The sequence below is a fragment of the Miniopterus schreibersii genome, assembly GCF_964146895.1.
Source record: "Miniopterus schreibersii genome assembly, chromosome: 11".
NCBI lineage: Eukaryota > Metazoa > Chordata > Mammalia > Chiroptera > Miniopteridae > Miniopterus > Miniopterus schreibersii.
In genome coordinates, this window is record NC_138111.1 from 10,827,243 (window position 1) to 10,848,787 (window position 21,545).

At 46.5% G+C, this 21,545-nt stretch overlaps 1 protein-coding gene across 1 annotated transcript; it reads right to left on the reverse strand.

Moving 5' to 3' along the window:
- Window positions 1-496: 496 nt before the first annotated feature.
- TNFSF15 (TNF superfamily member 15) lies at window positions 497-21,276 on the reverse strand. Its single transcript, XM_081152041.1, has 4 exons — window positions 21,034-21,276; window positions 10,563-10,605; window positions 9,574-9,621; window positions 497-6,008 (listed from the first exon to the last, which is right to left on the reverse strand). Exons 1-4 carry the CDS (start codon window positions 21,259-21,261, stop codon window positions 5,554-5,556), a joined length of 774 nt encoding a protein of 257 aa, XP_081008167.1. The 5' UTR covers window positions 21,262-21,276; the 3' UTR covers window positions 497-5,553.
- Between the last annotated feature and the right edge of the window lie 269 nt (window positions 21,277-21,545).

Here is a 21,545-nt window from a genome sequence, read left to right on the forward strand (position 1 = left end):
AATTTAGTATGGTCCCAATCTAATATTGGCTGAGCATCAATGGTGACTCCAGCTACTGTTCTGGAAAATGGAAAGAATGGGTGGGTTGTACCATTTTGATTTGTGCTGATTACTGTGTTCGTGAGAAGCAGCGGGGTGCAGTGTCAGAGAGACCCAGGTCCAAATTCTGACTCTGTGAAGTACTAACTTGGCTTTCTCTGGCCTCTGTTTCTATTTTTGCTAGGTATGACTTTAGGCCACTTAACTATAGAGTCTCCTGACTCATAAGGGGAACTCAGAAGATTCCCTCCTTCTCTCCTTCCCATTATCTGACCAGTGGCACAATCTGCGGGGTTTCATAGTCAGCTTGTTATAAGATTAATTATAGCCTGTGAAAATCAGTCGCATTCAAGTACATGGAAAACTAGCTGCATTTAAAAAACCCCAAGAGATCCCCCAGAGATCTTAATTTAGAAAAATATAAATGAACAGATTAACAAAAGATTGACTCAATTATTAAAATTCTGTGGCTTTTAATGCCAGTTTATTAAGTTACATCTATTAAATACATCAACACATACAACATTTCATTCGCAGAGACCGGAGTGGACAGGGAGTGCCCGGAGACCCGGGCTGCGTACCAGCAGAGTCCGTATCCAACAACATACAATATGCAGTTTACTTGGCGATTGTGAAGTTTTAACATAAAACATACAACCAATGAAAGCACATGGGGCTTATCACTTAAACCACATAAACACCTACATTTGTTTAATCTCTACACCCCTGAAACAAAAGAGGGGAAAGTGGCGTATTTTAATGACTTTAAGAATAAAATCATTTGATTAAGCTCAGCTACTTTATTTACTTCATATTGTGTGTCTCCTTCCTCCTGAATCTATGCCCCACGACAGAGGGACCCGCCTGCCGCGTTCCCTCTAGTCCTGGCTCTCCAGCCTCTGGGTGAGGGCTGTCCAAAAAGAACTGATTCATGGGTGAGATGGAACGACGGCTGGGCTCGCTGTCAGAGATACGGGTTCTAGTCTCAACACTGCTACCAGCTGCTCTCTGGCACTGGGCTGCCTGTATCATCTTTCTGAGCCTGGATTTCTTCATCTTTGAAATGATGTAACTTGGAGCAGATAAACACTACAGATTGCATCAGTTCTAAAATCCCAGAACATTCCCTATTGGCCAAGATCTCAGAGTTACTTTGTGTTGGATCCTCTCTGAACAAGTGGGAAACGGCTTCTACTCTAGGCTGGAAGCCACTGAATTCTTGACAAGGCCTCCAGGTTCTTCAGGATCAAATAGAACACGCAGAAGTTAATTAAACAATGGCATAGTCGTAGATTTGGAAAGAAACCCAGATATCATTTGGTTCAATCCCTCCTCCTACCTCAATGAAGAAATAGCTTCTACAAAACCTTCGAGATAAGCCGTTTGCTTGAATATCTCCAGGGACTGGGGAATCACTGTCTGGGGATATTCTGGTTTTGGGGTAGAAAATTCCCTTGGTTATCAAGCCAGAAATGGAGACCTTGTAACTGACACTCATTAGTCCTGGCTCCTTCCTCCAGAGACACACGGGAGAAGTCTCCTCTCTCTTTCTACATCATTCCGTATCTTCTCCTAATTTCTCTCCTCTAGTTATTAAAGTGAATACTGTTTGCTAAGAGCAGAGGGTAACTGGATGTGCCTAGTATTACGATTCAGGAAGATAGTATTCGAGCTCTAGATCTGCCATTAACTCCTTGTGTGGCCCTGACAAGTAACTTCCGTCTGGGCTGCCGTGGTCATCTTTTCTTCCTAAAATGGAATGATAGAAGGGGTTGGGGGACAAACGTGTCTCAGAGCTTGGGAAGTTGTAAATATGGTTGTCGGAGTGGGGCAGGGCACAGATGTGACTGCTCTGACCCACCATTTGTCACCACTGGAGCAAAAGGATTCAGGGGTTAACAGTCCACTGAATTCTCCTCAGGCCCACTTGCCAATGTGATGTAATAGCTCTCAATATCCAGCCTAGTGATGCACAGTTAAAAAAATCTGTTAAAAATGGCAAAACACTTCTAGGACTCTGGGCCCTAAGAGAGCAAGAAATCTTAGGACAAGAGATTTCGCGTGTGTTTTGCAAGGTGTGGAATACAAACCACTCTGTTCTAAGGGATTAATCTCCAGTGTCACAATCATGGAGACATGACTGGGAAAGGACTTGGAAAATACCTTGCAAAAGAATGTTGGCAGCTGGCACGCCTCGTGCAGAGGGAGCTGGTTGAACTTTTATAACCCAGAGGAATTATTGACAGGCACAGAAGTGGAATTTCCTCGGGTGACAGCTTATGTTGAAATGGAGCCAAGGGCTTTGGCACGCTTTGCTCCTGGATGGGACCGGACACTTTTCAGGATGTGAAAAGTGTACCTTTTCACATTCTACTGTAGCTTAGTTAAAAACTTAGAAATTTTAGTAGCTTAAGCAATTCTGTTCTATCCAATAGATGCAAACCATGCCAGGGTCAAAATGCTAGTGACCCCATGCATTTGGATCATGGCTCCTGGATTTGCTGAGGGACGCACACACCTCTGGGTCATCTGTAAAGTTCTAATGTTTTCAAGGGTGCTGCTGGCCAAACTTGAATACAGCAGATAATAAGGTCTCTCCACATTTGGCTTAATAATGGATTCCACCATAGAAAACAGTATCTTTATTTTCTCCCCTTTTATTTATGGAAAACTGTCCTTGGGTAGCTATTTAAAAAATCACTTGTAGAAAACACAAGTCATTTTGTTAATGATCAGCCTTCACCAAACGGCACCCATTTTCATAATGAGAAAATATCCATGTACCTAAAGTTAGCTAATTAATTAGCTAATACAACCAAAATAAATGAAAAGAGCTGCAGACAATGGAGATACTGAGCTGTTAGAATGAACACATCCGAGACCAAAATAATTTATCTCTGTGTCTCCAGGACGAGTGGGTACTCAGTAAATGTTTGTGGAATTGATTTAAATTCCACCTTTTGAGAGACACTGAACCAGCAAAGCACTTTCCCCCTAAATTAGTTCTTTTCTAAAGCATATAAGCAAGCTCCTTCCCCCCTTCCGATCCTTGAACGCATTCCCCTTACTCCTTTTAGGGGACCACCAATAGGGGTCTTAAAAAGCATTCTCCCACTTCATTTTAAAAACAAGGGCACACATATTTGCCATGCAAATAATGCCTAGGACTTGAGCCCTACTAGAAATGTTTGGCTGGGCCTCTCTGACCAGTAAAAGATACATCATAGAGCATTTAACAAATTCAGCCGTGAAAAGTTTGAGCACAATACATTTTTCAATAAACAAGCTTATGACGGGAGTGAAATAAATATGTGGTAGGATCTTTTCAAAGCGTCAAGTCTTTTAGGATAGCAGGAAATTCCAATTTCTTGAATGAACTTCCAAATCCACCAGATGCCGTGTGGAACGTGGGCAGGTTTGAAGGCCCTGGGCACAGGGGTCCCTTTTCGGGGAGAAGACGAGCCGGCCACCCGCCTCTTCCATGCAGATTCCCTCCTGCACCCCTAGTTGCCGGGTGCTCTCATGCAGGTGCAGACAGAGCACTTTATCTTCTTAATGGGGTGTTAGTTCTGATCCCAGAGCCAGACTAGAGTCATTGATAAAACATTCCTGTTCTACCAATAAATATTGTTCTAGGAGTCAGTCGTGGAGACATTCACTTATCAAGCTGGTTTTATAGTTACTGAGAAACCCTTCCTTTCTGCTTTAAGGAAAGGGTAATTCCTCCATCTGAGATGCCCTTTCCCCGGCGCCATCTGTCGTCCGCCCACCTTCCTTTCAGAACTCACTTCCTTCGAGAAGACTCTTCTGAACCAGGTGGAGGTGACCACACCCTTCTGTGCACTCCCACTGAGCCCTGAGCTGACTGTTTTGAGAAGCTGAAGTCTTTAGAGCTTCCACCTCCCAACTGAGAAAATGAAAATTAATTTCTATTTAATTATAACTCAACAAACATCAATCAAGTACTGTTGCACCAATCATAGTGCTCAGGAGCCCCACACCTCTGTGCCTCTGGAGTCTCCTGGCAACAAGGGGAAGAGTGATTTCGGTGCCAGGTTTGCTTTCAGGCCTCCTGCTGAGGTCTCCCACAACAGGAGCATTTATAATAAAGTCTGAAGTGCTGAAGGTCACTCCCATGTCACACTGACGTGCTCTCAGACTTCACACAGTGCTCAGCGTTAACGTTCCATCCCCATGAACTCATTTGATCCTAGGAAACAAACTGGTGGATTCTTGCTTTACAGACAAGTCAACAGAGGCTAAGAGAGCAGAAATGCCCCTCCCACCCTTGACATACTAATGCAGGAAATGATATAGGCTAGAGGATATGAGCCCACTGACGCTCAGGAGGGGCCTCCTCAATGTCCAGCCTTTCCTCCAGGGCAGAAGCCCTAGCTGAGCTGAGGAGCTAATCCCATATTCAAGTCCCTTTGAGTATTTCAAGAGAAAAATACCCACATAACACTCTGCATATAAAGGTGTGAGTCAAAATTCAAAGCAGATCTAGGTTAACTTCTCCAGATTTGGTGATTGACCCCCCTTTCCCCCCACCCTCTGCCCCAGAGAATAAGTCCATTGTCTCCTGGCATCCATCAGGTTTGTTGTACAGCTGGTCTAGTTAGCTAAAAATCTGTCTCCAAGTTTCTTGAGGGACCTAATCAGCTGGATGTCTTACATAGTCAGGAGTGCTCCAGAAATTGTATGTAACACCGTCAGACGATACTGTTTTAGGACTTGGAGTTAGTCCTTGGAGCATGTTGAGACACATTTGACCAGGAGCTATCTAGTGATATTGACTTAAGTTTTGAGTAGAGTCTGTCTTGGTCTTTATAGTGTCTTCTGGGTAAAGGTAACACCCCAAACATAATAGGTGCTCAAGAAAACTGTGGCAAATAAACACTATTGTATTTCTGATATGGAACTCACACTTGTTTGTTTTTACATGTGCGTACACAAAGGGAAAGGTAGTTTTTTTCATTTGCCATAGATAACATCACGAAAAAGCATTTCTTTTTTTGAGAACATCCATGAAAAATACCAGCTTCTTTCTTTTTTTTTAGGCAAGACATGAAACTGTGTACTTGGGGAAAGTGATTAAGGACTTCTCCTCTGAAAGGTTTACACTGTTTTCCAGGGCTTTGGGTTGTATTCAAGGCTCCTGAACTGAAGCCTTGAATCAAACTGAAGAACTGAGGCCACTGGTGACAACTGTCCCATAGGAAGGCGTGGAAATGTTTTGAGTAGATCATCTGTTCATTTGGTGACCAGTTTCTGACATTTAGATACCACCCTTCCAAGCAACCATGATAATACATCTGCTTTTTTCTGCCTTTTTCCAATTTGTATTCTCATCAGTAAGGTGTATAAAGTGTGGGCTTTTGGGCCCTGAGTTTCATAGCTAAACCGCTGTCTCTGTGGAATGCCTCACAAAAATCCCTGCCTATAATTACATATGAATAAAGGAAATCAGGAAGTAGGAGGAGAGGACTTCACACAACCACATCTGCCTTGCCCCTATAGCAAGAAGGCTCCAAAGAAGGTTTTATCTTCTTTTGTGTAATCCACCAAAGAGATGTCACTGACGTTCACCATCAGCTTGTCCCCTTCTTGCAAGGAGAACATGGCCCCTAGATAAATGGATTGGAACCAGTTGCTGCCAATTTCACACACTGTCTTGGTCCCCATTAGGAGCTGAGTGGGCTCCGGGTAGCTGTCTGTTACCTTGGTGATGACCACGATGATGACGTCTGGCTTTTTCAGTTGGGTCCCTTGGCTGATTTCACCACACTTGGATATGGTACCTCGGAATGTGATCTGGGAGTAAACGAAGTAGTCTCCCGGCTCTGGGATCACCAGGAATTTATTGGTGTAGTTCATCCGGTTCTTGGTGAAGGCCAAGCCAAGTTCATGTTCCCAATCCAGAGCCGGGAACTGATTTTTCAAGGGCTGTGTTGACATTTGTTTCACAACTACAAAGACAAGACAGAGGTTTAATTTGCTCGTGTTGGAACCTGTGGACTTTGCAAAAAGTGTCTCACTATTATTACTATTTTTAAATTTATTTTATTGTTATCAGTATTACAGATGTCCCCCATTTTCCCCCTTTTGCCCCCCTCCACCCACCTCCACCTTCCCTCTGAGATCCATCAGTCTGTTCCACGCATTCATGTCTCTGGGCCTATTTTGTTCATCAGTTTAGTTTTTTATTAGACTCCACATATGAGTGAGATCATGTGACACTTATTTTCCTAGGGCTGGCTTACTTCGTGTCTCGTTACTCTTAGAGAGTAAAGTGATTGAACAAAACCAACAGCTAACAAGCTGCTCGAGGAGGAAAGAGTGGAGGACACGTGCGTGGACACTAGTTCAGAGAGTAGCACCTTAGGCCGGTGACCTGGGCAAATTCCTTTGCCTGAGTTTTCTTACCTGACTGTTTTAAACTTTACCTGGCTCCTGTGATCCTGGAAAACAGTGAAGGATCCTGGGAATCAGCTTACTGCAAAACCCCACTTTCCCCCAATGACTTAGAGAAGAAGGTGGAGGCCCACATTGTTTCCCTAGGGCAAGGCCAGACACAACACCCTCCAAATTCCCATTTTTTGCCTCATAAATGACCAGTGTTTTATTCCCCACTGATTCATCGGAACAAAACGCCTGTTAACGGAACTTTAATTAAGCTTCTCTCCTTCTCCCAGGCCCCTGAACTTGGGCGCACCCTCAGCCTGGGTCAGGGTGCAGTTCTCCTGTCAGGGCAGCCTTCCTTCCCGCTCCCTACACCTGCTTCTTTCTAGCTTTGTTCACTCCTCTCTGTGAAAGAAAAACCCTTTTAGCCTAACTCTGGAGACACCTGCAGACTCTATGGTCAGAGCACCTCCCTATTGCAGTAGTCCCCCCCCCCCCCCCCGCGGTAATCCTTTTGCATAAAGTCTCGTTCCTTATAAGTCGGGATTTAATCTGTATTTGACTTTCCTTTCCTTAAAAACACACAACAAAAACAGGGCGGGGGGTCAGGGGGAGATGATAATATGCGTGGAAAGGATGAAAAGAGATGGTGTGTATAAACCCCTGTTGGGAATACCGTCTAAACGACACCCATCTGCTTCAGACGTGCTGTGCAGAGAGGGGGCGTTTCAGGCAGAGTCAAATGTTTCCTGTCACCCCTCTTCACACTGCGGTCCAGTGCCACGTGAAGCACAGGTAGTAATTAATAAAAATCTGCGTCAGGGCAAATATTGGAACCAGAGGCCCAGAACACTTTGGAGATGCGTCTCCGACATCGACAGGGCCAAGCTGTAAGCCAGTGTAGTTGACTCGTGGAGGGGAAGGGGCCAGGGCTCTGGGCAGCTGGGCCCCGTTCCAACCCTGACTCTGTAACTCTAGGTTATTAATCAGCCATGTAGGTTCTTCTTCTCCGAGTCCCAATTTCCTGTCTGTGAACTGGAGATAAAGCTCCCTCAGCCTTGTTCTGAAGGCCAAGGGAATGAAAGAGACACAGACATTTTTATCTCGGTGGCTGGATACAGCATTACTCAAGACATATTTCTTTTCTTTCCCCAAATAAACTAGCACCTTTCATTTTGACAGATTAAAAAATAAGCCTATTTCATTTTAATTTTTTAAATCCTCACCCAAGGACATGTTTTTATTGATTTTTAGAGGGAGAGGAACATTGATCAGTTGCCTCCAGTATGCACCCTGACTGGGGATTGAACCCACAACCTAGGTATGTGCCCTGATCAGAAATCGATCCTGAAACCTTTTGGTGTGTGGGATTACACTCCACCTGGCCAGGACAAATCTATTTCATTATATAAAAATGTTCTTAAGTTTGCATTATTTACATGTATACATTATATAGAACATATGAATGAATGCTTTCATGAAATATATCTATAGCAAAAGAAAGTAAATAGAATCAAACCATATTTCAAATGAGATAATCTGCAGTAAACTAATACTTTTTCAGGGAAAATAAAAACGCATTTTAATTTTCTACAACTACTTTTGAAGTCCATAGTAATGACCATTATGTACTGTCAGCCACAGCTTGGGGACTGGTTTTGTTTAAAGAAGCCCTTAGCAAGCTTCACCCATGGTGGTTGACCAGCAACCTGGTTCCTGGGTTTTTCTGAAGCATCTTTCCCATTGCCAACTAGACTGGGTTTCTTTTGCAACTATGATACAGGATCCGAATGTGTGTGGCCTCCCCTGGCTCCTGCACTAAGTGGCCTCTGGAGAGCTCTGTTGCTTCTTTGCAAAATCTATGAAAGGCACTTTTATTAGTCACCCGTGATAGCTTGTACTCCTTCTTTGTTGGTGTTGTAGTAGATTCAAAAAGAAAACATTCCTCCCAGATGATGCAAAATCATTTCGTCTCTAGAGAAAGGACGTTCTGTTAAATTGGTATGCAATTAGCTCTGTCAACAGCGGCAAGTAGGAGTTTGGGTAGGAAGTGTGTCGTAATGGAAACAGTGCAGTTCTGAGAGTCAAGCTCAGCTTTCAGGTCTCCTTAGTCATGCCACTTGGGTTAAGTGAATTTAGTTGCCCAAGCCTCAGTTTCCCCATCTCGTGGGGCTAATATGCAGATTAAATAAATCATATGTGTAAAATGCCTACCACAGTGTCTGATACATATTAGGTGTCAGACCCTAGATTCCCTCACCAATTTCAACTCCCCCCATTCAATAAAAAGAGGAGTGGCATCTCCATACTCAGTTTTTAAGGTTTTCTTGCCCAGCCTTTTCAACCTCACCTGCTCTTATAGGTGAGTGGTAAGCGATGGGAACTTGGCATCTCCCTAATCCTAATCCTTACTCAGGACTCCCCACAAACAGCTTCGTCTTGAACAGATATTAAGACAAATGTCTTGGGCCCAAGGATATTCCCCTGTGGGTTGCAGTTTTTTTTATAGTTCAGGAGGTTATGTTGCTTTTTAATTCTAGTGTTTCAATGGGTTTTTAACATCTTTCTGCACTGCTGTGCTCTTTTCTCTGGAGTCCTAGAGGTATGTACAGCTCCAGGTGTGAGACGCCAGGAGTTTCCACACTAGACTTGGGGGATGGCCAGCTGGTGATGTGACGAGATTGCTCTCAACCTCCTCACATCAATGTGAATTCTTCAGAAATACCTTCCTGAGTGTAAATGCCCAATAACTTCATTTTGAATAGGGCACAGATGGACTCAATAAATTGGCAAATCAGGGCCGTTCATCTTTGACCAGATTGAGAATTACAGGAATTGCAGAGCCTGAGGGAAGCCATTTCTCACTGCCTGCATGAATGAAAGAGAGGAAGAGTAGAGGAAGGAAGAGGGCTGATGGAATCTGAGAGGAAATGCCCGGGAAACATGGGTCTTCGGATCCCTCAAGGAAGGAAGGCATCTGAAAACCCTCCGCTGAGAGGAGGAGCCTGTTACTAACGGGTGTGGTTTCTAGTCTGAAACGACTAGAATGAGCTTTGGCAAACGCACTGAAAGAACTCTCAGGCCCATGGCCCATGGCCCATGGTTTCTGGAAAACACACCAGGGAGAATTACCTGTCAGGTGTGCCCTTGGCTTATCTACACCAGCTTCGGGAGGTGCATCTGTAAGGAACGGAGAGAAAAATGCTTTGTATGAGCCAGCAGGTGACTGGAATGAAGACAACATTTGGGGAGTTGCATGGTGCCTGCAACCGGAGAGAAATACTCCTCTTCTCCAGCCTGGTCCAGTTCCCCTCTTTGTGATTTTTTTTTCAGGAGAAAGTCTTAAACACAAATGAATCTTGGCTCCATGACTTTGGACAAGTTATCTAATCTCAGACTTTGTTTTCTCATCTCTAAGATGGGCACATTAATTCCTGCCATGGATGGAAAGTGTTCAGAATGATTCCTGGCATATGATGGGTGCTCGATAAACCTCACCTTGTCTCTCCTTTCCTCCTACTGCCTCTGTGGGAGCTAAGTGGTCTTTTGCCTTTTTCATGTTCCCTTTAACCATATCCACTGAGATATCTGGATGGCCTAAGAGAATGGGGTGGGAATCACTCTGTAGCTATATGACCTTGATAGGTCCGGTCCCTTTCCCTTTTGGGTCCTCTGCTTCCCTGTCAGTTCTCCAGAAGACCTCGATTTCCTTTTGGTTCTTAGAAAGGATTGTATTAGATGGGTGTGTCCTAATTGCAGTGATAAAGATGGTGTTTTTGATGATAAAAAGGAAAAATCACTGTATTTTGATGTGGTAGGCATTGTTCTAATGCCTTTGTAGGAATTAGCTAATTTAATCTACACAAACCCTGGGAGGTAGGTACTATCATAACCATTTTTATAGGTGAGTAAAATGAGACAGAGACAGGTGAAATTATTGCCCAAAGCTCAACCCACAGGCCCTGCACTTGGCCATGGCACCATTTTGCCTTCGTGGTGGCTGGGGAGCCCCCTCACGTCTCCTCTGGGTTTGCATCCCCCTGAACCTCCTACACCAGAGCTATCAGATACTGTATGTTCTTCCCCCCCGCCAGAGAAGGCATCAAGTGTGAAATACTTACAAGCTCGCTGATGTGAAGGTCCAGGTTCCTGTCCTTCTGGAGTCTGTTGGGAAAGAAAGACGTGGTTCAGATCTGTGGTCCTTTTGACCCCCAACGTCCACTCAGCTGCCCAAAGCAGGGGCATGATTAGGAGGCTGCCGCCACCCAGCCGGGCCCTCTGAGATGAGGGAAATGGGAGTGAGAGTCCTTCGGTCGATGGGAATCTCGCACCCGAGCTCTCCGCCTGTCTCCTCCAGCACCCTGCTGACATGTCTCTCTTACGCTTGTCTCCGAAGCCCACCTTAGAGGTTCTGTCCTGAGAGCTGTCCCCGTTCTTTTCTAGGCCACTCCAGCATCATGCCAGTGGTTCTGTTATTTAAACAAATAATGGCACTTGCTTCATTTCTTTTTTTTCATCACAATTTAGAAATTGGAACTGTTTTTAAAAAATGATACCAAAAAAGAAAGAAGCCCTGTGTTCTCCTTCTCCTCGGTCTCTACAATTCTTTCTTGTTTTCTTGTGATGCATGGAGACTTTTTCCTCATGGCAATCCCAGCTTGTGAGCCATTGCAGGTGCCATGTGGCGCTGGGGGGGACCTGCCTTCCAGGCAGACAGGCCTGGCCCGAGGCCTGATTCCACCGTTTATTAGCAACGTAGCCTCGAGCAGGACATTTCTCCCCGGAGCTTTGCTGGCCTCGTTTGTAAAATGGGGAGAATGACATCCGTAGCCCTAGATAACGCCCCGGTTTGAGATGAAGCTCAACTCAGATGAACAAAATAAACCAACAACCTGGAAACAGACGCCTAGATACGGAGAACAGACGGAGAGCTGTCGGGGTGCGGGGTGGGGAGCCGGGCGGAAAAGGCTAAGGAATTAAGCAGAAGAAACGAAAGTAAAACTCGCAGACACAAACAACAGCATGGTGATCAGCAGAAGGAAAGGGGGTGGGGGGAGGTGGGAGAGGGTAAAGGGGGATATTTGGTGACAGAAGGAGACTTGGCTTGGGGTGGTGAACACACAAGACAACATACAGATGATGTATTATAGAAGTGTCACCTGAAACCTATTTAATTTTATTAACTAATATCATCCCAATATATTCAATAAAAATTAAAAAAAGAAAAGAGAATGTATGAGTCAGCGCAAAGAAGGCATGGAAACTGAAGGAATCAGCACTCACGTGCGAGGATAGAAAGCTCGGGAGCAAACCTAAGAGCTTTGCTTAGGAACATGTTTCCAAAGAACCTTCTCTGATATGATTTTGACTCAACCTAGATTTGGTTCTCGTAATTCTCAGTCCCCACCCACAGTAATCCTGAGGTCATCATGGACGCTTGATCAGTTTTACATCTTAAAACCTGTGTGTGTGTGTGTGTGTGAGTATACACTTGAGAATGAGGAATTGTGTGTCTGTGTGAGTAGGTGGGAAGACAGGTCCATCGATGGGAAAGAGAGTTTTTGCACCTGTGCATCTGCATGTGTCTGTGGGGTGGTGTTCTGTGCATGGACGCCTCTATATACATATGTGTGGCCACGTGGATGTAGCTGCACCATTTCTGAGCCTAGGTCTGGGAACAGTTCTGTGATAATAGTGATTCTGTTAGAACCTAGACTGTCAGGCTCATTTTACTCCCAAGCCACACAACCAAACCTCCCCTAGCAGCCCTCTTGAGGACAAAGATCTTATCTTTGATTGACAAACTGACTTCATGGTCTCTCCAGCTCCCTTTTCTCTGCTTCCTAACCCTGTTAATGGTGCCAGTACTGCTTCCCCTCAGTTACCAGGCCTAAATCTTGCTTCTTTCTTCTTCCACAAGCCCCAACTGTCATTTTTATTTTGCATGTTTTCTCTTTTGTGAATCCACTTTAGGCCTCAGCATGCTGCTCACCTGGGCTCTCCCAAGAACCTCCTAACAGCTCTCTCCTGCATCTGGTTTCTTCTTTTCTCTAACCCATCTCCTAGCCTGCCTTCAGAGGGCTTTTTCCAAAGCATCACTTTATATTGACCTTTAAAGTTCCAGTTTACCATCCCATCCCATAGGTGGGGGACTCAGGGGAAATTTCCCCTGACCTGAGTCTTACAGGTCTCACAGGTATCAGCCAGGTGGTAAAAGGTAATAACCATTCCTGGCAAGGCCAACAGCTTGTGCAAGAGTAAGGAGGCCCAACAGTGCGTGGAAACAATTGGGCAACTGCAAGGATTTCTGCTGCCAGAAACACAACGAACACATTGCATACGTTTAGCACAGGGTCACGAGGACAATGGTCTTTGAAAACCCAATTGATGTTACTACTTGTCCAGCATCAATAACTTTGGTGGGCTTGGGAGGCTGAGAAGCAGCCTAGAAATGAGCTTCTTTTGTAGCCTGTTTCCTTAGTTGCTATTGAGAGAGCTGATGAAGAATCAGTCTTTTGACAATGCAGAAAACCGAAGGTGGGGTTCTCGAAGAGAATGGGGAAGAGCTCGGTTGCATCCTGCTGTGTACGGAATGGTACCTTTCCTGATTGGCTTTCTCTGACTCATTCATTCTTCTAAGAAATCTTCTCGAACATCCTGCTGATTTTTAGCTAAGCAGACACTCAGATAAGAGTCAGGAACATTCCTTGTGGCTCATAGACCCCTTGTTATTAACATGTATTTGGGATGTGAACACATTTTTCTATTTGCTCTGCTGGATTTCTGTAACTTGGGAACACATTTTGTTTTCACATCTGGGTGGATGTGTATGGATTTTAGTGGCCTCAGAATGCCATGAAATATCTGGAGGCTGTGATAGTGCCAGCTGGCAGGTGTTGAGGAACACAACATCCCCAGAGTCCCCAAGAAGAACATCATTGTCAGCTGGGACTTTTTTTCCAAGACCAACATGTAAAGCCTCCCATTGCTGTTTTCTTAATAAGGCTCTATTACGAGAGGAAGATTATTGCAACAGGAGGCAGGAATGAACAAAGAGAAGATTTGAGTGGAAGAAATAGTGGTTTATTTGGGGAAAGTCTTACGCATTCGAGTTGGCTCAATGCCTGCTCTCAAAATGGTTGCTGGCAACACCAGGCCAATAAAATGTCTACTGTCATCCAACCTTGACTCATCTCCATTGCTCCTGGGCTCCTCTGGGTTCCTGAAGGTCGGGGCAACATTGACTTCCTAATCTGAAGAGACATATATTCAAGAGCACCCCAGAAGACTGTGATTGATTTCTCCTTAAATGCCTCTCCAACCGCTGGCTGAGAACCAGGGTCCTATTCCATTTCCCCTCGAGTGGCAGGTTGGGATCCTTTAGGGGCCGTGGAAGGCTCCCTCGGTCCACAGTTTGCTTCTGGACTTCTGCCCTTTCGGAATGCAAAGGGGCTGAGGGAATGGAAAGTACCCTCACCCCATGCATTTCAAAACCTGAGCTGTTTGCTACTGTCAGCTGCAGGGCCTCATTAAAGAGCCCAGGCTGGCAGATGACCTCTTGTAGCCATTGCCCTGCAGCAGGCGGGCAGTGTGTGGCCTGTGGGGTGGGACTGCCGGGCACTGACTGATGAGTGTGTTGGCTTCAACACGTGAACAAATGAATCCCGGACCCCCAAGCTAGGAGCTGCAGGGATGCTTGGGATCACCCCCACAGCTCGCCTGCCTTCCCTGCCTTTGCTCTTGCATAGCTCACCTCCCCCACCTCGGGTTCCTCTGCCGTTTGGCCACAGCCTGACCTTTGGAGTGAGCGGGGCTTCTCTTCCAGGAGTGCCAGGACCCCCTGAGGCCACAGTAGGGGCAACTGAGTGCTCTGCGTTTTGCAACTTACAAAACACTTTTATCTCAACTATCTGCTTCCTCGAGACAACATGGAAAGGGGATTATAATGTCTTCCTTGTGCCAGCAGAGGAAACACTTGAGTGAGATAAAAGGGTCCCCCAAGGTGGAGTGGGTAGGGAAATAATGTCTGTCGAGCATCTGCTTCACAGCAATCGCTTCTGGACATCTCCTTGCAGGATTCTCACACGGTGCTAAGAGGACAGCACCTCCCCATTAATAGACATGGCGTGCAGGGCTTCCGGAGGTCAGGCACCTGGTGCCTTCCTCCACCCTTCTGTTCCCTTCAGCAAACACTCTAGGTGCTCTCGGGAGGAAGGGGACCAGCATTTACTGAGCACTTACTATGCTACAGGCACTTTGCAGGTGTCATTGGTAAATCTCCCGCCCCGCCTCAGGAGGTGTAATTTGTAGGGCATATGCCCAGGGCCTGAGCAGTGTTTAGGAGGGTGCATATGGTAGATGTGAACCCCAATGCCACACTCCAGCTGTATGACTGGGGCACATGGCTTGACCCTTCTAAGCCTCAGTTTTATCATCTCTAAACTGGAGATAATAGTAGGACTTTCCTCACTGCGCGACTTCAAGGTTTGACTAAGATGAGGCACGTGGTACTAACAGCAAAGTGTTGCGTGTGCACCAGACAGCACGCTAAGAGCTTTATCGACCTGATCCTATTTGTTCTTCTCAAAACCCTAAATGTGAAAAAGCCTAGAACGGAGTCTGGCATATAATAAATGATTATAAGGTTGCAACTGTGATGTGCTGAAGCCAGGCTTTCCCTCAAGCCCGTGTCACTCTGAAGCCTGAGCTGGCATCACTATGAGGTCCTGTTCTGGGAGGAGATGAGGGGTCTCAGGGACATGGGAGGGAACAGGGGTGCAGGGAACAAGGGCCAAGAGCCTTGCAGGAAGGGGTGGAAATGAGATTAGAGGGAGCCAAGAGGAACATGGGGGAGAATCTATACAGATGCTTCTAGAAGTAGGACCTGGAAGGGAAGGACAGAGGTAGGGGGCTGGTACAACCCTGGGAAGCAGTGTCCCCTATGACAATTCACCGCCCAGGACTGAGTGCTCGGGGCTGGGCCCGTGGGGTGCGTTCTGTCATGCCTGGAGCACAGTGTCTGGAGAGGATGGTGGCCTGGCCTGTGGACCCATCCTGAGGACTGTGGGAGCCACCAAGGACCTAAAGAAGGCCCAGGCCATGGTCAAGTGCAGCTGGGTCAAGAATGGATTGGAGTGTGGTTTGTGGGTTTCGAGACCAGGGTAGAGGAGGAGGCATGGAGACAGCTCACAAATATCAGAGGCTGAGAAAAGCCCTCCAACGCCCAGACCCTCTACCTCGCCCAGACCCTCTACCCTGCCCAGACCCTCTACCTCGCCCGGTGATGCAGGTTCCAGGACAGGTGGAGAAGTTTCCTCTGATGAAATTTCCATGATCAGGGAAATACCCTAATTACTATGTAATGACCTCCCACCTTCTGCCGACACTAGAAGCACTTTAATTCTAATGACCCCATTTCATGCATAAGGGAGCGGAGGCCCGGAAAGGTAAGGCAACACGGCTGGGAAGCGGCTAGGTCGGAATTCAAACTGGGTTTGAACTTCTGACCCACTGTTTTTCTAAGACGCAAATCTAACACTCTCCAGGAGTCTCAATATCCTAAGCCATTTTGCTGTGTCTACTTTTTTTGTATAGGTAACATATACATTTTGTACATGAGGGTATATATTTGAAAATGTATACACTTGTCACCCTCACCTGGACAAGAGCAGAGCCACCAGTCTCTTATACCCTTCCTGAGACAGTCTGTGCATTTATAAACATTCATACATGTGAATATGTATTATTTTTTTGGAAAAGAAGCGTTCCTTATTCTACCTGCTGTTACGTCCTTTGTTTTTCCCCTTAATGACACACCTGGGAGAAATTCTCCATCCTTACATCTGGAGATGCCTCATAAAAAGGAAAACACGGCAGTTGCAGTTTCCCATTTCATGGAAGGACCATGATGTATTTAATCGATGCCTTGTTTGTGGGCACGTCACCTAAAGGCATTTATTCCAAACCTTTTCACATCTAATTTTGATTTCTACTCTGCAACTTACCTGGTAATGAGTGTGTCACGTTGAATCTTTCCTTACTCAACCAACCCCTGAAGGAAGAGTCCACTTAAAATATATATATATTTAACAATCCTAGGAACTGTTTTGTTGCTGTTAATAAAAACCTGGACCATCCCTACAGTTGCTGTTGTTTTTCCGATGTCTGATCTGGGGACCTAGTAAGAATGGAGTCAGTCCTGTTTGCTGGTGGAATGAGGCCAAGTGACTGTAGAAGTAGAACCTAGGTTTGGCTCTGACCCCCCCCCCCCCGACCTGCTCTATGACCCTAAACTTTTCTTTCCCGTCTCTGATCCTTGGTTTCCTCAACCGTAAAACAAGGAGATAGGACTAGACCAAGGGGCAGTAAACTTCCTGTAAAGGGCCACACATTTAGCTTGGCATTAGACATTAGCTTGGCAGGCGAGTAAGTCACTGTCACGATTACCCAACCCTGTTGTTGTGCCATGAAGACAGCTACAGACAGTGCTTAAGTGAATGGGCGTGGCTATGTTCTAATAAAACTTTATTTACAAAAACAGGAAGTGGCTGAGATTTCGCCCGTGGGCCATGGTTGCTGACCCCAGGACTAAGGGCATTTCTATCTCTTAGTTTCTATGGATCTGTGAAGAGCTTTCTTCTTCTACTTAGGAGAAGGAAGGAGACAAATACCCACCCAGTGCCCACACTGCCAGGCACCCACTGGGGCCATATGGAGACTGCTCGGAACCTCCTAGCAGTTCTGTTGGGTAGGTGATAGGGGAAAACTGAAGCTCAGGGTGGTTGTGTACGTTGCTCACTCTCTTCCTTTGGAGCCCCTTTGAGCTCTTCTCAAGCCTCAACTCTTTTTTAAGTTAGATTAGAAAAGATCCTTCGCAATGCCAACCTCCTGTGGCTGTTCCGAGGATGGAAAGAGGAAATCCCTTAGAGCAGGCCTGGCAGAGGGAACAGACAAGTAAAGAGAAGGAACAGAAGAACACTTGGAGTGCTGGGGAGCAGAGGGAAGGCAGGGTGGCTGGAGGCCAGCGATGGGGCAGGGAGAGGAGGCCACAGAGGCAGGGCTATGACACAATCTAGTGAAAGTTGTCAAAGAGTCACTTTGGCCCCTGTGTGGAGAATCAAGCCCAGGCTTGTCTTGATAGAATTTCTTGTTTTACACAAGGGTGACCGATTCATTTGTCTATAAAAGGGGTGGATGGAAAGTGCTTTCCATGATCACAAAGCTCGATTGTGAGTGGAGAGGGAGGCAACATGGAAACCAAAGAAACCTGGATTTGCCAACTCAGACACTTAGGTGGGTCGCCTCCCAGCTTTGTGACCTTAGGCGCTCACAGACTCTCCTTCAAGTCCCTCTTCACCAAAAGTGGGTGCTCACCACCCCCACTGCATTTCTGTGTTCAGCGGGCTTATCTTTGTGAGAGCTCTCTACACATGTGAAATGGGAGTTACTATCATGTCATTAGTATCACTGGTATTATTATTATTGGCTTATCTTCTGCTGCTGGGCTTGCTGCTTAGGGCTGCGAATGCCTTAGAAGGGCTGGGTGACCCTCCTCTCTTACTTTTCCTAGTGTGAGAGTGGATTGGCTTGGGCCTGGTGCATTATAAATCCTTTAAAGACTGCAGAGGCCATTTTCTTCTCAATGACCTGGGAGCTATCTCTTTGAAATGTGAGGGACAGCCTGGCACAGTGGAGGGGAGCCCTGAGCAGGGGATCAGATGGTCCGGTTTGCACTTTAAGCTGTATAACCTTAAATGGCCTTGTTACCGCCAATGGCCTGTGTTGTCTGACGGGCTTTGAGCTGTAATGGAGTCTGTGGCCTGTACCTCAGGTATAGCTTTCTAGCCACCACCGACTTCCTTCCCTCCTCCAGAAGTCCTTCCCTGGACCACCACTTTCCCCAAGGCTGAGCTAAGAGAACATCTGGAATTCCACAGCATGTAGCCTATTTCCTTGTCACGCATCAGACCTGGAGCTCCCTAAGGCCAAAATCAAGTTTTCTTGGTGGTTGTCTGGTGCTTGGCATAGAGTGACAATCGCATCATAGCAACTGTGTGAGTCTAGTTCTCCCCATCGGCAAAGTACAAACTGCTCCTGCACGTGCCTTCCTGCCGCTGTCGAAGTGTTGATATTAGTGTCCGCTTTTGGTAGAAGAGGAAACAGGCTCAGAGAAATGAAGTCACATGCCTATTTTCACACGGCCAGACGTGGCTGAGCTAGGAATCAAACTCAGGTTTCTAAGAGCCACACTCACCCAAACTCTGCTCGGTGACCTGGTTTTCCTTCCTTGAATCCCATCTTTTTTTTTTTTTAAGACAAATATTCTTTTCTTTCTGTTAAACTGAATATACAATTATTGTTCCCTAGGTAACCAACTCTTGTTCATAAGTACAATTTAATTTCATGTTCACAAAACACAGACGAATTCCATCTTCTTTAGTCTCCTCTGAGCCGGTTATTGTCTGTAAGCCGCTCTGGAGCCACCCTCCTTGGCCCTTCCTGTGCTCTTGGAGGCTGACCTCTGGGCACACTTGTCTGCTGGGAGCAGGGTGGCCCGAGCTTCCCTCCCCCTTCCTCTTCCTGCCCTGCAGTTTTGGCAGCCTCTGGCTTTCCTTTACTCCGCCTGCAGCTCCTCTGGGCAGGCCCCCTCCTTCATGTTAGGTTTCCTTGGGTTCCTCTAAATCTCCTCTGTCCTTTTGCCCCTTCAGGCCAAGGTTTGGGGACCTGTCTCCCTCTGTGGCTAATCCCCAGGATGCTCCCAGCCTTGGAGGTTCCCTTTAATCCACTTGCGTTTCAGCAAATTGACCCTTCCTTGAACCCATTTCCAGTTCTTTAAACACTCTTTACACTCTCTTATTTGAATGGGCCGGCTGTTTCTTTCCAGGACCTCAATTGCTGCGTGGGACCCAACCTCACCCTCATTTCCCTTTGTCTTTCTCCTGACTCACCAAGAGTTACATCTCCTGGCCAAACCATGGCTCCAAATGTCCTCACATGTCCACTCTCCAGGGAGGGTGGTTTAATAAAGGGAATGGAGTTAGCCTTTTCATCTCCTGTGTACCTACAACAGGGCAGACACCCAGCGCCTTCCCTCATAGGTTCCTGTCTAGCGATAGCTCCCGTCTCGAACCTTCTTCCTGACTGGGCAAGTCACTGGCCCCTCTGGACCGTGGCACCCACCTGAAGTTCTTCTAGATCAACAAAGGTGTTCTCTGGCTCCTGCCAGCATAGGCATCTCAGGCATGGTTTGGGGCAGAGCGAGTGTTTCCCTTCAGACCGCAGGAGAGCGCAGGTCACTGAGTCACTCTGCCTCGGGAGCAGCCGTCTCTTTCAGGACAGAGACGGACAGCGTCCCAGGGTGTCAACTGGATGCTGCAGTTTGGCTTCCCAGGAAACAGCACCATGGGATCTTGGGGTCACAGCCTGACCTTTCGGGCCCTGCATTGCTCCTCTAACATAAACAGCGTGTCTGGGTGGCCTGCGCATGCCTACGTTTGCTGAATGACGGCACGTGGCCTCGGACCCTGCCGCCCGATCGCGAAGCCTGCCGACCCTGCCGGGTGGTGAGAGCTACACTTCAGCCACGGCCTGCTCTCTGCCTCTCCGGGTCTCTGCTCTGAAGTTGGCCAGCACTGCTTGGAAGCCAGGTTTCTAATTAAACCAGCTGAAAAGCCTGTTTTCTCCTATGGAACGTAATACTTTGGACTGAAATTAAATCAGTCATCAACAAATTATGCAAGAGCATTTTTAAAAAGGGATATTACTTGAAAGGCACATTCTTCCGGCTTTAAGATTTTTGATGTTCCCAGTTGAGAATGACAAGCTTTTGCCTTGATACCTGTATCCCCTCATTATTTCCTAGACCCTCTCTCCATATTTTTTGACTAAGGTCCTCCCTCCCCCCCCCCCGCAAGACCTGAATGATAGACAATCTGGCAGACAGTTCTTTTTGAAGCACTGAAAAAGATTTTGTTCTAATCTCAAGCAAGGGGGTTGATTAAATAAATTGTACCACATACATCTATAGGAATATAATACAGCCATCTATATCCTTATGCTGCTCTGAATTTATTAACAATAAATTCAATGATAACATATTAAGACACTCAAAATAATCCCATCTTATTAAAAAATATGAAATTACATACCCCCAAATGTTAACATTTTAGAGTGGCCACCTTATGAGGTTATGAGTAATGATAATTCTTTTCCTAATTTGTACTTTCTAACTTTTTTCAATGACTGTGTATTAGTTATGCAATTGAAAGAATTTCTTTGTGTTTTTTTTTTTTTTTTTTAAGAAGAGGAACAGTCTCAACTTAATCAGTGCACTACAATTACAATTGTCTAAAACTATGTGGCTTGAGATCTTTCGCATATGAACATAAAAAGGCACAATTCACTCCCTGGAAATATTGAGAACAAACCCTGAATTGGGCCTCTCCACCCCTCATGTTCTGCATTTCCTCTGCATGTCGAAGCAAGAGGGACAAGGAGGGTGATGGATCAGGGAGCCCTACCCAGGGTATCCTTAGCTTGCAGGTGCCCGCAGAGGGTCTGCTGAGCCCCAGGGCAGCTCGCAGTCTTGCTTACCTGGGACGCACAGCCCTCTCCGTGGGCTCTGAGCTGGCCAACGAGCAGGTAGGTGGTGAGCGCTGCCAGGATGGGGAGTGACACCAGGCAACAGGTGAGAGCCCAGCGGGTGCTGCTGCTGCTCCTGGCTGCCAGCCCAGCTCTGGCCTTGGGCCTGCAGCTGTCGTCCTCGGGCAGCATTTCCACTCTGGCTGTTTCCCCAAAGCCCAGCCCCAGGTCCTCTGCCATGGTCTTGCTGGTCCTGGAGACAGAGCTGATTCCTCTGGGGCAGGGAGCCCCCCCATTAAATAGAAGACCAGCTCTCACAGTGGGTGAATTAATCGCTGCCTACTCCTCCCCCTGGCCTCTCCTCTCCCCTCCACAGCACGCTGCGCCCCGCCCTGCGAGGGAATGCACCGCCTACAACAGAAACCAAATTTGGTTTAAGGAAAGAGAAGAAAGCTTCCCGAGCGTATTTATATACAGCGTGCTCATGTGCCCCTTCCTTCGTTTACAGAAGGAAGTCAGGAAAG